Source organism: Eptatretus burgeri, chromosome 15 (genome assembly GCF_056783735.1).
Source record: "Eptatretus burgeri isolate ZD-2024b chromosome 15, Ebu_testis_v1, whole genome shotgun sequence".
Taxonomy (NCBI): Eukaryota; Metazoa; Chordata; class Myxini; order Myxiniformes; family Myxinidae; genus Eptatretus; species Eptatretus burgeri.
The window spans coordinates 48,638,864-48,657,399 of NC_140975.1; the positions used below are offsets into that span (position 1 = coordinate 48,638,864).

Consider the following 18,536-nt stretch of genomic DNA (forward strand, 5'->3'; position numbering starts at 1 on the left):
CTGCGATGGTGGTGAGTCGAACACGACTTCTCGACCCGACACTGCATTCTCTTTCTACACTTTGCCATCGTTTTCTATTCTCTTTTAATTTTTTTCCCAACTTCATGCAATACAACAACTTGTAACGTGCAATTGTCTTCCGATTCAATATCTTTTGAATTTCACACCTCGTCCTTGCGGTGGATGTTGATGATGGAAAACGAGCCATTCACGACTCACTGCTCGAGTACAAAAGTCTATGTGTGTGTTTCGAGTTGAAGTATTTTTCAGGCTTCCCCAACCCCTGTCCCTCCCCCAACAAATGCTGTGCCATGGCCACTCCAAAACCCCATCCTTCTGTTACATCCCACGAGTTTAAAGACTGTCAAAAATGATGGCAACAAGAGCATTTCCCCAATCACCACGAACAGCACACTTGTTAAACAATATAACTCACAGGCTTGTGGATTTATTTACTTTGGTTTCATCACGAAAAGTATGATTATTTTAAAAATAAATATATTCATTACATCAAAGTAATCATCAAATTTCAAACAATTGAGAAATGGCACCAACACTGATATTATATATATATATATATATATATATATATATATATATATATATATATATATATATATATATATATATATATATGTGTGTGTGTGTATATATACCACACCAATATGTATACCAACACCAACACCAACACCAACATTACATGTGCTCCCTTTCAGTGACGAACGCGACGTCACTTACGTGAACCTGAGGTCATTTCCTGCATCCTGCATGACGGAGGATTAAACACACAAGGCTTTTTATATGTTTGGATAGCTTCACAGCAACTCTGTTTTGATTGTGAATAACAGATTCAGATGATTACGTGAACCGCTCGAGGTGATGGTGAGAAATTAAATGACATTACAAATGATAACAGAGTAAATTTTGATACACGAGCAATGGATCGGGACCCCTCTGCCACCGTCCCTGGAAAGAGGGTGCCCCCACATCAAGAGGAATTATTTCACGATTCCCAGGTCCGAGCTATTTCCATTGAGGGGGTCAAAATAGATGTCTCCCCTCCCAGGTAATGAGTTCCTTTCCCACATTTTTATTTTTTGGGGCCTAATGTTACTCCTGTTAATACCTTTCATATGAGGTATCTTATCATAGTCATGTCGGTGTTGCCTTGTGGAGCTTCATTTGACAAACCCTGAAAATTGCTTAAAAGACGGGTAAAAGTGTCCCACTCCCCAAGAGGGGGGTGATCCCCTGGGAAAATACAATGTCGCACTGGTATTCCCAGTCCGAGACACTTCCATATCGGCATTGCATCTCTCTCTCTCTCTCTCTCTCTCTCTCTCTCTCTCTCTCTCTCTCTCTCTCTCTCTCTCTCTCTCTCTCTCTCTCTCTCTCTCTCTCTCTCTCTCTCTCTCTCTCTCTCTCTCTCTCTCTCTCTCTCTCTCTCTCTCTCTGTTGATTAAGTGCATGCACACGCACAGGCACATGCACACACCACACTTTTATACAAGGGTCGAGGGTCATGGAAGAGCTGAATGACAAAGGACAGCAGGTTCACAAACTACCAAAGAGTAAAGGGGGGGGGGGGTGAGAGTTGGACTTTCACAATGAAAATAGAAAGAATAACACAAAATGACGAACAACGTCCTGTAGAGGAACAGAATGGAAAATAATCAGTGTGTGTAGAAGATAGAGATCATAGATGTACAGGGGAGAGATCATGAGGGAGCAAATGGCATTTAAAAGACTGAATTGGGAGAAATGAGACAATGGACACAGGGACACAATTCCATATTCGGGGGAATAAGGGGGAGAATTAATGCAACCAATTTGGACTTTGGGAGGGTGAGCCGATGAATGTTTTGAGAGAACCGTGTGTGATCTGGGGTTGCTTAAAAAGGGCAAACATAGGACATGGCAGGAGGAGTAAGGCCAGATGTAAGCTTGTATAAAATGGAGACCCCACCAACTTGCTGCCAGTCATAAAAGTGAAAGTCCTTGGAAATCGGCCTCCTCCCTTGAGACATCAATGGTGTGGAAGGACTTGTTTCTGACCACCTCAAGAAGAGCAAAGTGGGAATGATCCTTGTGGAGAGACAGTATGACAGCATATGACTTACCTGCATTGAATGTCATGTTTTAAGAAGCGGACCAGCAGCTTATCTTACCCAGGTATGACAAATTGGGATCTTCCATGCAGGGGGCTGGGGGGGGGGGATTCCTTGGAATCACTATCTGCCATAACCTTACATGAGAGGCTCATATCACTGGCTGGTGACCATCTAGGTATTACTGAAGGGGTCATGACTAACAGGGGGTGCTTGCCACACATACACCTAGTTTAGCTTACTATTACACAGTTAACTAGAACGGCACTTGGTACAGTGCATACCTCTACCAGGCTGAACAGTTCATGTTTTGTATCCCACTGATAGGCCAGATCTGCATCTGGACCTTAACCAAAATCGAATCGGCTTGTTCTCGTCACCCACCCAATTCATCCACCAAGTTTTGTCATCACCCATCCACAACTTTTTGAGATATTGTGCTACATATCGTTTTTGGCCCCCATCTCTCAATGGTGAAGAATCACTCAAAAATCATAGCACCGGATGTTCACAAAATTCTGATTAATTCTTCCTCGTCACATACCCAACATGTCCACCAAGTTTCATCCAAATCCGCCCATGACTTTGTGAGATATCCTCTCCAAAAATATGATCTCCAAATTATAGCCGGGGAAAAATATATCGGATTTAAATTCTCATTCTGCCTCAGTTGCATTTTGAGAGTCTAAGAAAAAGAGAACCACCGACTGAATAAAGCAGTGTCAGTTGCTACACTACTAACAACAGCATCAGTCGGCCTACATAGACTTTAAAAGCCTTTTATTGGCAGATCTCCATCCCAGCCCTTGGGAACGAATCAATCCACGGATGCATTTCTGGCTCCCTGGTCCATCATCAGTGTTAAGTGGATTCCCCCCAGGAAACAAGCTGGCAGGTACATTGTCTTTTTCAGAAGGTGCTCAGATCTGTACATGTGATTAATTAATTTGAGATAACTTTATCTTATGAGTACCATATTAATTAATTTTAGTGTATCCAACCCACTTATTTTTTTTCTTTTTAAATATTTTCTCCTTCGTAGAGCTTTTTTGAATTTGACATGACTATCTCATATCGTATACAATGTTGAATATTCATTGGCAGATTTATTCCACCTTTTGTGTTATTCACTTTCTTAATATACTTTATGATTATTATTTTTTTTTGCCTCTCTTCTCACCCTGTGCAAAATGAAGTGTTTCCCCATGCCGTGAATAATTAAATTCACGTGTTAATTGCACATGTGTTTGACAAATAATTTTCTCAGTGTTTTGCTTTCACGTATAATTCCTTACATATCAAAACTAACACTCTCCTAATGTGTTTTGTTCGATTTTAAATCACAGCCCAGTTGTATTAACTTGTTTGTATTTACGTGCCACACAAATACATGCATTGACTGGAACGGCACTCGGTAGAGAACATGCCTCCACCAGGCTGAGCAGTTTACGTTTTATATCCCACTGATAGGTCGGATCTGAATCGAAATCAAATCGGCTTGTTCTTGTCACCTACCCAACTCATCCACCAAAATTTTGTCATAACTCATCCACAACGTTTTGAGATGCCGTACTTGGTATAGTTTTTTTTTTTTTTTTTTTTTTTTTTTTTGAAGCCTGGTGTTGGCTTAGTGGTTAGGGTGGCGGCTTGGGATCCCAGGGTCCTGAGTTCAAGCCCCGTTGACTGCTGAATTAACACCAGGGGGTTGACTCAGCCTGTCATCCTTCCGAGGTCGGTGAAATGAGTACCAGTGTACTGGTCCCGGTGTATGCCCCGGTTAGAATAGGTGTACCATATCCCTGTGTGTCGTAAGAGGCGACCAGGGTTGGCGTCAGGAAGGGCATCCGGCCATAAAACATTGCCTCAAGAAAAAAAGCCCAACCCCTGCACAGCAGGGAAAAATGGCTGTAAAAACGGTACTTTGTATAGTTTTTGGTTCCATCTCTCAATGGTGAAGAATCACTTAAAAATTAAATAAAGTCTCCTATCTGGATTCAAATTTGAGTCTTCACCAAAGTCGAATTGATTCATCCTTGTTACACACCCAACATGTCTACCGACTATTTGACAAAACATGATGTAAAAAAAAATGCTGTCTCTCTGATCATTTCAAACAGACAGATATCATTTGCATGAAAAATTGAACATGCGCGGTGTATAGGCAACAGGGTACAGGGTGGTGTGCCAGTGCCGTGAGGCTGATCTGCCTCCGTTGCTCCCAATTTTTTTTCTTTGCTGTTAGAAAATAAAAACCTCAACAAGGTACCAATATAAACCCAGGATCAGTACTTTCATTGTGTAAAATAAACTAAGACGAGCATAAACCGCGCTCTGCGCGACATGTTGGGGTGGGTGTGTTTGAGAAAGGAACTGATGCAGAGTATCAGTAGTAATTTTACTTTAATGCAGTAAGTGGAATACGATTTCACTGTTTCAGAACCATTTTATTTACTTTTTTTTGTACCATGCACCTCGTATGGTCTTTGAGATAATGTAAGCCAAATATCACGTTTCTCGAGCGCAGAATAAAGTCGAAGATAACGCGACACGAAACCACAAACTCGGAAATAATATATAAGATACCAATATAAACCCAGCATCAGTATTTTCATTGTGTAAAATGAACTAAGACACCAATATAAACCCAGGATCAATACTTTCATTGTGTAAAATAAACTAAGATACCAATATGAACCCAGGATCAATACTTTCATTGTGTAAAATAAACTAAGGTACCAATATGAACCCAGGATCAGTACATTAATTGTGTAAAATGAACTAAGACACCAATATGAACCCAGGATCAATACTTTCATTGTGTAAAATGAACTAAGACACCAATATGAACCTAGGATCAATACTTTCATTGTGTAAACTGAACTAAGACACCAATATGAACCCAGGATCAATACTTTCATTGTGTAAAATAAACTAAGGTACCAATATGAACCCAGGATCAATACTTTCATTGTGTAAAATAAACTAAGGTACCAATATGAACCCAGGATCAATACTTTCATTGTGTAAAATGAACTAAGACACCAATATGAACCCAGGATCAGTACATTAATTGTGTAAAATGAACTAAGACACCAATATGAACCCAGGATCAATACTTTCATTGTGTAAAATGAACTAAGACACCAATATGAACCCAGGATCAATACTTTCATTGTGTAAAATGAACTAAGACACCAATATGAACCTAGGATCAATACTTTCATTGTGTAAAATGAACTAAGACACCAATATGAACCCAGGATCAATACTTTCATTGTGTAAAATGAACTAAGACACCAATATGAACCTAGGTTCAATACTTTCATTGTGTAAAATGAACTAAGACACCAATATGAACCCAGGATCAATACTTTCATTGTGTAGAATGAACTAAGACACCAATATGAACCCAGGATCAATACTTTCATTGTGTAAACTGAACTAAGACACCAATATGAACCCAGGATCAATACTTTCATTGTGTAAAATAAACTAAGGTACCAATATGAACCCAGGATCAATACTTTCATTGTGTAAAATAAACTAAGGTACCAATATGAACCCAGGATCAATACTTTCATTGTGTAAAATGAACTAAGACACCAATATGAACCCAGGATCAGTACATTAATTGTGTAAAATGAACTAAGACACCAATATGAACCCAGGATCAATACTTTCATTGTGTAAAATGAACTAAGACACCAATATGAACCCAGGATCAATACTTTCATTGTGTAAAATGAACTAAGACACCAATATGAACCTAGGATCAATACTTTCATTGTGTAAAATGAACTAAGACACCAATATGAACCCAGGATCAATACTTTCATTGTGTAAAATGAACTAAGACACCAATATGAACCTAGGATCAATACTTTCATTGTGTAGAATGAACTAAGACACCAATATGAACCGAGGATCAATACTTTCATTGTGTAAAATGAACTAAGACACCGATATGAACCCAGGATCAATACTTTCATTGTGTAAAATGAACTAAGACACCAATATGAACCCAGGATCAATACTTTCATTGTGTAAAATGAACTAAGACACCAATATGAACCCAGGATCAATACTTTCATTGTGTAAAATGAACTAAGGTACCAATTATATAACCAGGATCAATACTTTCATTGTGTAAAATGAACTAAGGTACCAATTATATAACCAGGATCAATACTTTCATTATGTAAAATGAACTAAGACACCAATATGAACCTAGGATCAATACTTTCATTGTGTAAAATAAACTAAGACACCAATATGAACCTAGGATCAATACTTTCATTGTGTAAAATAAACTAAGGTACCAATATGAACCCAGGATCAGTACATTAATTGTGTAAAATGAACGAAGACACCAATATGAACCCAGGATCAGTACATTAATTGTGTAAAATGAACTAAGACACCAATATGAACCCAGGATCAATACTTTCATTGGGTAAAATGAACTAAGACACCAATATGAACCCAGGATCAATACTTTCATTGTGTAAAATGAACTAAGACACCAATATGAACCTACGATCAATACTTTCATTGTGTAAAATGAACTGACACCAATATGAACCCAGGATCAATACTTTCATTGTGTAAAATGAACTAAGACAAAATGAACTCATGTAAAATGAACAATATGAACCCAGGATCAATAGTTTCATTGTGTAAAATGAACTAAGACACCAATATGAACCCAGGATCAATAGTTTCATTGTGTAAAATGAACTAAGACACCAATATGAACCCAGGATCAATAGTTTCATTGTGTAAAATGAACTAAGACACCAATATAAACCCAGGATCAATACTTTCATTGTGTAAAAAGAACTAAGGTCTAATATAAACACAGGATCAGTCCTTTCATTGTGTAAAATGAACTAAGACACCAATATAAACCCAGGATCAATACTTTCATTGTGTAAAATGAACTAAGACACCAATATAAACCCAGGATCAATACTTTCATTGTGTAAAATGAACTAAGACACCAATATGAACCCAGGATCAATACTTTCATTGTGTAAAATAAACTAAGGTACCAATATGAACTCAGGATCAGTACATTAATTGTGTAAAATGAACTAAGACACCAATATGAACCCAGGATCAATACTTTCATTGTGTAAAATGAACTAAGACACCAATATGAACCCAGGATCAATACTTTCATTGTGTAAAATGAACTAAGACACCAATATGAACCCAGGATCAATACTTTCATTGTGTAAAATGAACTAAGACAAAATGAACTAATGTAAAATGAACAATATGAACCCAGGATCAATACTTTCATTGTGTAAAATGAACTAAGACACCAATATGAACCCAGGATCAACACTTTCATTGTGTAAAATGAACTAAGACACCAATATGAACCTAGGATCAATACTTTCATTGTGTAAAATAAACTAAGGTACCAATATGAACCCAGGATCAGTACATTAATTGTGTAAAATGAACTAAGACACCAATATGAACCCAGGATCAATACTTTCATTGTGTAAAATGAACTAAGACACCAATATGAACCCAGGATCAATACTTTCATTGTGTAAAATGAACTAAGACACCAATATGAACCCAGGATCAATACTTTCATTGTGTAAAATGAACTAAGACACCAAAATGAACCCAGGATCAATACTTTCATTGTGTACAATGAACTAAGACACCAATATGAACCCAGGATCAATACTTTCATTGTGTAAAAAGAACTAAGGTCTAATATAAACACAGGATCAGTCCTTTCATTGTGTAAAATGAACTAAGACACCAATATGAACCCAGGATCAATACTTTCATTGTGTAAAATGAACTAAGACACCAATATGAACCTAGGATCAATACTTTCATTGTGTAAAATAAACTAAGGTACCAATATGAACCCAGGATCAGTACATTAATTGTGTAAAATGAACTAAGACACCAATATGAACCCAGGATCAATACTTTCATTGTGTAAAATGAACTAAGACACCAATATGAACCTAGGATCAATACTTTCATTGTGTAAACTGAACTAAGACACCAATATGAACCCAGGATCAATACTTTCATTGTGTAAAATGAACTAAGACACCAATATGAACCCAGGATCAATACTTTCATTGTGTAAACTGAACTAAGACACCAATATGAACCCAGGATCAATACTTTCATTGTGTAAACTGAACTAAGACACCAATATGAACCCAGGATCAATACTTTCATTGTGTAAAATGAACTAAGACACCAATATGAACCTAGGATCAATACTTTCATTGTGTAAACTGAACTAAGACACCAATATGAACCCAGGATCAATACTTTCATTGTGTAAAATGAACTAAGACACCAATATGAACCCAGGATCAATACTTTCATTGTGTAAACTGAACTAAGACACCAATATGAACCCAGGATCAATACTTTCATTGTGTAAAATGAACTAAGACACCAATATGAACCTAGGATCAATACTTTCATTGTGTAAAATAAACTAAGGTACCAATATGAACCCAGGATCAGTACATTAATTGTGTAAAATGAACTAAGACACCAATATGAACCCAGGATCAATACTTTCATTGTGTAAAATGAACTAAGACACCAATATGAACCTAGGATCAATACTTTCATTGTGTAAACTGAACTAAGACACCAATATGAACCCAGGATCAATACTTTCATTGTGTAAAATGAACTAAGACACCAATATGAACCCAGGATCAATACTTTCATTGTGTAAACTGAACTAAGACACCAATATGAACCCAGGATCAATACTTTCATTGTGTAAACTGAACTAAGACACCAATATGAACCCAGGATCAATACTTTCATTGTGTAAAATGAACTAAGACACCAATATGAACCTAGGATCAATACTTTCATTGTGTAAACTGAACTAAGACACCAATATGAACCCAGGATCAATACTTTCATTGTGTAAAATGAACTAAGACACCAATATGAACCCAGGATCAATACTTTCATTGTGTAAACTGAACTAAGACACCAATATGAACCCAGGATCAATACTTTCATTGTGTAAAATGAACTAAGACACCAATATGAACCCAGGATCAATAGTTTCATTGTGTAAAATGAACTAAGATACCAATATAAACCCAGTATCAGTACTTTCATTGTGTAAAAAGAACTAAGGTCTAATATAAACACAGGATCAGTACTTTTATTGTGTAAAATGAACTAAGACACCAATATAAACCCAGGATCAATACTTTCATTGTGTAAAATGAACTAAGACACCAATATAAACCCAGGATCAATACTTTCATTGTGTAAAATGAACTAAGACACCAATATGAACCCAGGATCAATACTTTCATTGTGTAAACTGAACTAAGACACCAATATGAACCCAGGATCAATACTTTCATTGTGTAAAATAAACTAAGGTACCAATATGAACCCAGGATCAGTACATTAATTGTGTAAAATGAACCCATGATCAATACTTTCATTGTGTAAAATGAACTAAGACACCAATATGAACCCAGGATCAATACTTTCATTGTGTAAAATGAACCCATGATCAATACTTTCATTGTGTAAAATGAACTAAGACACCAATATGAACCCAGGATCAATACTTTCATTGTGTAAAATGAACTAAGACACCAATATGAACCCAGGATCAATACTTTCATTGTGTAAAATGAACTAAGACACCAATATGAACCCAGGATCAATACTTTCATTGTGTAAAATGAACTAAGATACCAATATAAACCCAGTTATCAGTACTTTCATTGTGTAAAAAGAACTAAGGTCTAATATAAACACAGGATCAGTACTTTCATTGTGTAAAATGAACTAAGACACCAATATAAACCTGGAATCAATACTTTCATTGTGTAAAATGAACTAAGGTACCAATATAAACCCAGGATCAATACTTTCGTGAAAAATAAACTAAGACACCAATATAAACCCAGGATCAGCACTTTCATTGTGTAAAATGAACTAAGACACCAATATAAACCCAGGATCACTACATTCATCGTGTAAAATGAATTCAGGTTCCAACACAAACACATGATCGGTACTTTTGTGTGAAATGAATCCAGGTACCAATAAAAACACAGGATTGGTACTTTTATTGTGTAAAATGAATCCAAGTACTAATTTGAACCCAGGATCAGTACTTATATTGTTTAAAATGAACCAAAGTACTGATATGAACCTAGGATCAGTAGTTTTATTGTGTAGAATGAATCCAGGTAGCAATTTAAACCCAGGATCAGTATTTTTATTGTGTAAAATTCACCAAGGTACCTTTTGTAACCCAGGATCGGTGCTCTCATTGTGTAACATGAACCAAGTCACCACTAATTGAACCGAGGATCAGTACTTTCATTGTGTAAAATTGTGCCAAAATGATACGAGGATCGGTACTTTCATGGTGTAAATTGAAACGAGAATCAGTACTTTTATTGTGTAAAATGAATGAAGGTATCAATGTGAACCGAGGATTGGTACTCCCATTGAGCAAAATTAATCAAGGTACCAATAACTGAACCGATAATCGGTAGTTTTATTGTGTAAAATCAACCAAGGTACCAATTTGAACCAAGATCAGTACTTTCATTGTGTAACATTAACTTCTTCTTCTTGCTGTATGGCAGCTTGGCTGCTAGGTAGTTATCATTTTGTTTGGGCAACAGCTGTGCCCCCATACCAGTACACGGGTACTCATTTTGACAACCTTGGAAGGATAAGCTGAGTCAACCCCACCTGGTGTTAATTCAACAGTTTGGGGCTTGAACACAGGACCCAAAGATCCTCAGCCAGCCACCCTAGCCACTAAGCCAACACCAGGGTTTAACATTAACGAAGGTACTAATATGAACTGAGAATATGTGCTGTGATATCATTGCTGTGAACAAATCTGATATATATATATATATATATATATATATATATATATATATATATATATATATATATATATATATATATATATATATATATATGTATGTATATATATATATATATGTATATGTATATATATATATATATATATATATATATATGTATATATATATGTATATATATGTATATATTAGCCTGGTGTTGGCTTAGTGGTTAGGGTGGTGGCTTGGGATCCCAGTGTCCTGAGTTCAAGCCCCGTTGGCTGCTGAATTAACACCAGGGGGTTGACTCAGCCTGTCATCCTTCTGAGGTCGGCTAAATGAGTGCCAGTGTACTGGTCCCGGTGTATGCCTTGGTTAGAATAGGTGTACCATATCCCTGTGTGTCGTAAGAGGCGACCAGGGTTGGCGTCAGGAAGGGCATCCGGCCATAAAACATTGCCTCACAAAAAGCCAAACCCCTGCACAGGAGGGAAAAATGGCTGTAAAAACAGTCATTTATATATATTTGTGCTCTTTCAACCAGTGCAAGAATAAAAGGCTTCCTTTTTTTCTCTCATGGTAATTTTTACCACGGGATTCTGATAGTTTACTTATTAAATATGAAGATGAAGTTATTGGTAGGTACTTATTAAATAGGCACATGAAGTTGTTGGTAGGTACTTATTAAATATGCACATGAAGTTATTGGTTGGTACTTATTAAATAGGCACATGAAGTTGTTGGTAGGTACTTATTAAATATGCACATGAAGTTGTTGGTAGGTACTTTTTGAATATGCACATGAAGTTGTTGGTATGTATTTATTAAATATGCACATGAAGTTGTTGGTATGTAGTTATTAAATATGTACATTAAGTTAGTGGAAGGTACTTATTAAATATGCACATTAAGTTGTTTGTATGTATTTATTAAATATGCACATTAAGTGATTGGTATGTATTTGTTAAATATGCACATTAAGTTGTTGGTATGTATTTATTAAATATGTACATTAAGTTAGTGGAAGGTACTTATTAAATATGCACATTAAGTTGTTGGTAGGTCCTTATTAAATATGCACATAAAGTTATTGGTATGTATTTATTAAATCTGCACATAAAGTTATTTGGTATGCATTTATTAAATATGCACATGAAGGTGTTGGTTTTTATTTATTAAATATGCACATGAAGTTGTTGGTATGTATTTAATAAATATGCATATGAAGTTATTGGTATGTATTTATTAAATATGCACATGAAGTTATTCGTATGTATTTATCAAATATGTACATTAAGTTGTTGGTATGTATTTATTAAATATGCACATAAATTATTGGTATGTATTTATTAAATATGCACATGAAGATGTTGGTATGTATTTATTAAATATGCACATTAAGTTATTGGTCGGTATTTATTAAATATGCACATGAAGTTATTGGAAGGTACTTATTAAATATGCACATGAAGTTGTTGGTAGGTACTTATTGAATATGCACATGAAGTTGTTGGTAGGTACTTATTAAATATGCACATGATGTTGTTGGTATGTATTTATTAAATATGCACATTAAGTTGTTGGTATGTATCTATTAAATATGCACATTAAGTTGCTGGTATGTATTTGATAAATATGCACATGAAGTTATTGGTCGGTATTTATTAAATATGCACATGAAGTTATTGGAAGGTACTTATTAAATATGCACATGAATTTGGTGGAACATACTTATTAAATATGTACATGAAGTTGTTGGTAGGTACTTATTGAATATGCACATTAAGTTATTGGCTTGTATTTATTAAATATGCACATTAAGTTTGTGGAACATACTAATTAAATATGTACATGAAGTTGTTGGTATGTATATTTTATTAAATATGCACATTAAGTTATTGGTAGGTACTTATTAAATATGCACATTAATTTGGTGGTACATACTTATTAAATATGCACGTGAAGTTATTGGTCTCTGAATTATTTGAATTGCCCTGACTGCAAATGGCTTAGTCCACACAGATAGGACAGGTTTTGTTTGGGAGGATTAGCATCTGCAAGGAAAGCACCGTACATCTGGTGTGGTGATCACTCAGGGACCACCATTTGGGTGGCGGGTGTGAAGGAGTACCAGCACATCACACAGCCAGGTCAGACGTTACACCGAAGCATGGGGCTTTCTTTATGCACATCGTGAAGAGTCTGACGCTTAACCCTTAGGGTGGCAAAAGTACCCCCCTATACTTCCACGCGTTAAGTGCACCTCGATCATTTGTACCTAAATAGGAAGAAGAGATACGAAGTTATCATTGTATGCATACAAGATCAAGGAGTACTCAGGGCACAAGCTGTGGTTACTCTGGGAATAAGTCCATAAATAGTGAGAAATAGTAATTTGTGATGCCACTAAACTATGGGCTGTGCCCTTCGTCAGCCTCAAATATTTAAACGGTTTTTGAAAGTCATTACCCCATAGGTTCACAACAATGAAAATCATTAAGGTTGACTTTGGGCACACTGAAATGTTTATAGGTGAAAACCTAATTTCCTCCATTTATCATTTTTAGCATTTTGGACTTAGTTCTTTCCAGCAGCTCGAAAGAAAAGAAAAAACCAAACAGTATTGAGGATTAAAAACCTAACCCCCCCCCCTTCCAATCGATGTCATATGTCTACAACCAAAAAAGAATTGGAACAAATTCTGAGACGTCATGCATCACACAATATCAGACTTCAAAAAATTGACTCTTAAAAGTATATAATTGCAGAAGTTTTATTCACAATGTCGTGAGATTCCTGGAACAACTCAGACAAAGACCCTTACAATGACCTGGGTTTTCTGGTGTGGTATCAGGTCGAGTTTTTTTTTTAAGAAAAAAAGAGTCGGAAACAAATGACTGCCTTTATCACTCCCAAAAATAAAAAAAAATCTGCGTTTGAAGCGAAAACGTTGTTGTGACTCATTCATTTTTCTTTGCATTTTCGCGAATATTTGTGATGAAATAAACCTGTGAACATGAGCAGCCAATCGGTGGAAGTTTTCCAGAGAGCCAATGGATGTGGAGGAGGACTCTACAATGTGACCTTTTAGAGAACTCGTCATCACGACATGAGTGAAGGCCACACACTTTTCCTTGCAAGCCTTTTCTCATTCAAGAGTCACTCAGCACATCAATATTTAAGAGTGACTTTTGTTTCTCCATCATCAAGACAATTGAGCGAAGGGGATTTCGTTTGTTTGATTAAATGACCACGACCAAAACAAACTAGTCTCCTGTTATGCCTGCCATTTTTGATGCTGTTTAAAAGCCATGGCGGCTCAGTGCCAAGGGACCCTTTTTCTTCGCTAACCGTTGGAGACAATGAAGGATCAATTATAAACTGGACTTAATTCACAACATGTCATTGCGTTTTGAATGCGAGTTGAGATTTCTCTTGTTCTGGTTTAAACACCATCATCATAACCAGCACGTTAGAAGGAATAATCACCACAACATGTTCACTGCCTTTGTGCATATATAATACATCATGGTTATAGAGCTCGGATAGATTCCAATTGCACGTAACAGAGGCCTAAGCATAAGGCCTATACTGTTACAAGGACTCGTGATGCAGAACCAAAGCTCTGAGATAATTATAACGCCCACCGCAAAAATGGTGGTGCAACATAAGGTGACATCCATCCATCCATTGGGACCATACTCTGTGCAGAGTGTTGGTGTTGCCAAAGCAGTCTCCTTGGCTATTGGGCACCATCATGGATGGGTCGCCACTCCGACGCAGTATACCAACACGCTGGCACTCATATTGCCGACCTCGGAAGGATGACAGGTCGAGTTAACCCCACCTGGTATTAATTCAACAGATGAGCGGGATTTGAACTCAGGACCATGGGATCCCAAGACCGCCACCCTAACCATTAAGCCTACACCAGGCTTATAAGGTGACAGAGTGTTGCATTTGTTGGAAAAGAGAGCAAATATACTGGTTGCAAAATAAAATTTGGCATTAACAGTATTCATGCCTGTTATCCCATCATTTCAAGTCACAGATTGAACTTTACAAATGTAGTGTGGGAAGTGGCCACCGTAAACGGGAGACAGACAAACACATGGACAGACACCATGGTTGACATATATATATATATATATATATATATATATATATATATATATATATATATATATATATATATATATATATATATATATATATATATATATATATATATATTAGTTGACTACCCTTCCAAGGAATTACAACACTGTAAGTGACCATTCAGCCAATAAAGTCTGTACAGTGCACAATGGCTGCCAACCTATGCCTTTTTTGAATGTAGAGTCAAGGCTCGTGGAAGAGCTAAAACACTAAGTAGATCATGACATAACATGACAAAAGGAACAATAGTGAGAGGGTGGGGGAAGGAGACACCAACAATGGAGTTGAAGGACAAATTAGAGGGAGAATTGGACAAACAACGGGGGTAGGGAGGAATGCAGTGGACAGGATGGATACAGACTTCTTCCCCATCACCCCACCCTCTCGATCTCCGTCCCCGCTTTCTCTTCTCCCTCACCTCTCTCACTCCTCCCCTCCTTCTCGCCTCTCTCCCACTCTGTCCTCCCCCCCACTCCTCTCCCACCCCACTCTCTCCCCCTCCCCCCTCTCCCCTTCTCCTCCCCTTCTTCCTATTTGTCCATGCTCTATCCTTTTTAAAAGGCTTTACTTTCCTTTTCAGTTTTTTTTTTCGCTTTCACTATTCAATTGCTACTTTTATTACCTCCACCACTGAAGGTGAAGTAGGTTAAATTTTCACCCCTTTCTGTCTGTGTGTTTGTCTATTTGTTTGGTTATGTGCAGGATATCTCAAAAATGTTTTGGTCGGATCCGGATTAAATTTTGTGGACAGGTTCGGTGTGTGACAAGGACGAACTGATTAGATTTTGCTGAAGCTCCGAATCCAGATCCGACTTCGAGAATTTTTAAGTGATTCTCCACCATTGAGAGATCGGGCCAAAAATGATATATAGCACGATATCTCAAAAAGTTGTGGACGGATTCAGACGAAATTTGGTGGACATGTTGGGTGTGTGACAAGGACGAATTGATTCAATTTTGGTGAAGATCCGAATCCGGATCCAGATCTGATAATTTTTTAAGTGATTCTTCACCATTGAGAGATATGGCTAAACTAATATGCCACACGATATCTCAAAAAGTTGTGGACGGATTTGGACGAAACTTGGTGGACATTTTGGGTGTGTGACAAGGAAGAATTTTTTTTTTTCAATTTTGGTGAAGATCCGAATCAGGATCTGGATACGAGAATTATTTCATTCTTAAAGTGATTCTTCACCATTGAGAGATAGGGTCCAAAAATGATATCGTACTGCATAGCATTATATCTCAAAAATGTAACGGGTCCGATATGTTTTCATGGATCAGGCTATGCATGGTGGAGGTATGTATGTGCTCTATCATGTGCTCTTCTAGTTTGTTATTTGATGTACCATACTCATTACTGAGCATCTGTGCCACTGAATCAGCCTCCTGAGCAAGGGTTTCCACTGTGTGGTTTGCCATTGCCTTCCCAGCATTAGTTCGGGAAGGAATTTTTAATTTGGCCACAGTGCTGGTTATAGCTCGCCCACTATTCATGAAGTACACTGTGGGGATCTTTAACATCCATCAACTAATGGCGGAAGACAGGACGTGCAGTTTAACATCCATCGGAGGGAGGGCACACGCATTGACGATTCACCTAGTCCATGAAACACCAAGATGACATTTTATAACTGGGCCGAGATTCAAACCCAAGCTAGACTGCATCGTGGAGAGTGTGGGTACCCCCAAGACCATCCTGTCAGCTGAGGTCATATCTTAAAGCACTGTTTCTATACAAACTGCGATTCCATGTTGTATTTGTGCAGTACGTTTAAAATGCATAAAAAGGCTGTTTTTACAGCCATTTTTCCCTGCTGTGCAGGGGTTGGGCTTTTTCTTGAGGCAATGTTTTATGGCTGTATGCCCTTCCTGACGCCAACCCTGGTCGCCTCTTACGACACACAGGGATATGGTACACCTATTCGAACCGGGGCATACACCAGGACCAGTACACTGGTACTCACTTCGCCGACCTCGGAAGGATGACAGGCTGAGTCAACCCCCTGGTGTTAATTCAGCAGCCAACAGGACTTGAACTCAGGACCCTGGGATCCCAAGCCACCACCCTAACCATTAAGCCAACACCAGCCTTAAAAATGCATAATAAAAGTAGAATCCAAATCCAAAATGATTGCTTCTCGTATCCCTGGGTGGTGGAATTAAATACAATCAGACATACAATAATTACCTTTTAAAGAGTAAAAAAAATAATTTTTGAGCCATTTTACCTGTCCTGTGAAGGCTATTATTTAATTATACCTAGTTAGCAAAAATTCGCTTTTTCCTCATTTTTTTTCTTTCTAATTTCACTCCAGATTTTGACATAATTATTAAGGCCATGAGTTCCAATTATCAAATATGGAATCGGATTTCAAATATCAGCTTTTAATAAGCCGACATGATACATTATTCAGTTGCCAGGAGTCAATCACATTGCACCTGGCCTCACCACAGCTAATCAGCGTAAATCGTGGAGATCAACGGACGCCATCTCTGTCTTATATACAGTATATAGATGGTTAAATTCATATTACATAAAAAGCTGTGTTATCCGACACTTTACCAACTGGCACGCAAGATTATTAAGATGTTATTTAAATTTTTTTTTAGTTTTTCACACAACCTCACAGCTAACTCCTCGATTATTACGTCGTCAACGCAAATAAAACCAGTTCAATTTATTTTTGATGTGTGTACCAAATTTCATAAAGAAATAGTTCATAGTTTTGCAACTATGCTCTGGAAACAAAGGTTAACCTCAATTATTTCTTAATACCCAACTTGTTTCCATGGAAAGTGACTGAAATTTTTTTTGGGGGAAATCTCTAAATATCAATAGGCACCAGTTCACTACTTGCTTGATATGTGTACCAAATTTCGTAAATATATCTTGACTGGATTTGTAGTTAAGCTCCGGAAACGAAATGTGACGGATGGACGGACGGAACCCATTTCTATATCCCCCGCCAACCAACGAAGTTGGCGGGGGATAAAAAACACATGCATGCATGTTTGCGTCCTGTTTTTGTCTCATGTCCTGATCGGTTCAGTGTACTAGCTCTTCCACGAGCCTAGACGATGTAACCAAAAAATAAAATAAAAAAAAAGCATTTAGTTAACCGGCATATTTGAATAAGTAGCAGGGGAAAAGTCCCATGGGTGCCAGATAACAGATTTCACTGGACAAAGGAAATGGTCTCTCATGCTATCGAATCATTTGGTATCAGATCTGTATGTTTCAATGCTGAATGACGTGATATGCATACAGTCAGTCATCTATTACCATCTTACAATAAGTTATTTGCTTTCTGTCTATGTTACCAAATGTTCTTGTGGTATGGCACTATTTGTTTGAATTACATGTTCAAATATTTAAAATCGGAATGATTGTTAA

General features: G+C 37.1%; 1 protein-coding gene across 19 annotated transcripts in view; it reads left to right on the forward strand.

Annotated features, from left to right (window-relative positions):
• LOC147012133 (neurexin-1-like) overlaps nt 1–18,536 on the forward strand; it is a 1,392,023-nt gene that overhangs the window by 5,431 nt on the left and 1,368,056 nt on the right. For all 19 annotated transcript variants that reach the window (XR_015052060.1, XR_015052059.1, XM_085858522.1 and 16 more), the window contains exon 2: nt 1–11. This exon is cut by the window's left edge and continues 1,095 nt beyond it. Coding sequence is in view for 17 of the 19 variants with exons in the window: in XM_085858522.1 (XP_085714648.1) it covers nt 1–11 (11 nt within the window). In the remaining 2 variants the exon portion in view is untranslated. The remainder of the gene's footprint in view (nt 12–18,536) is intronic.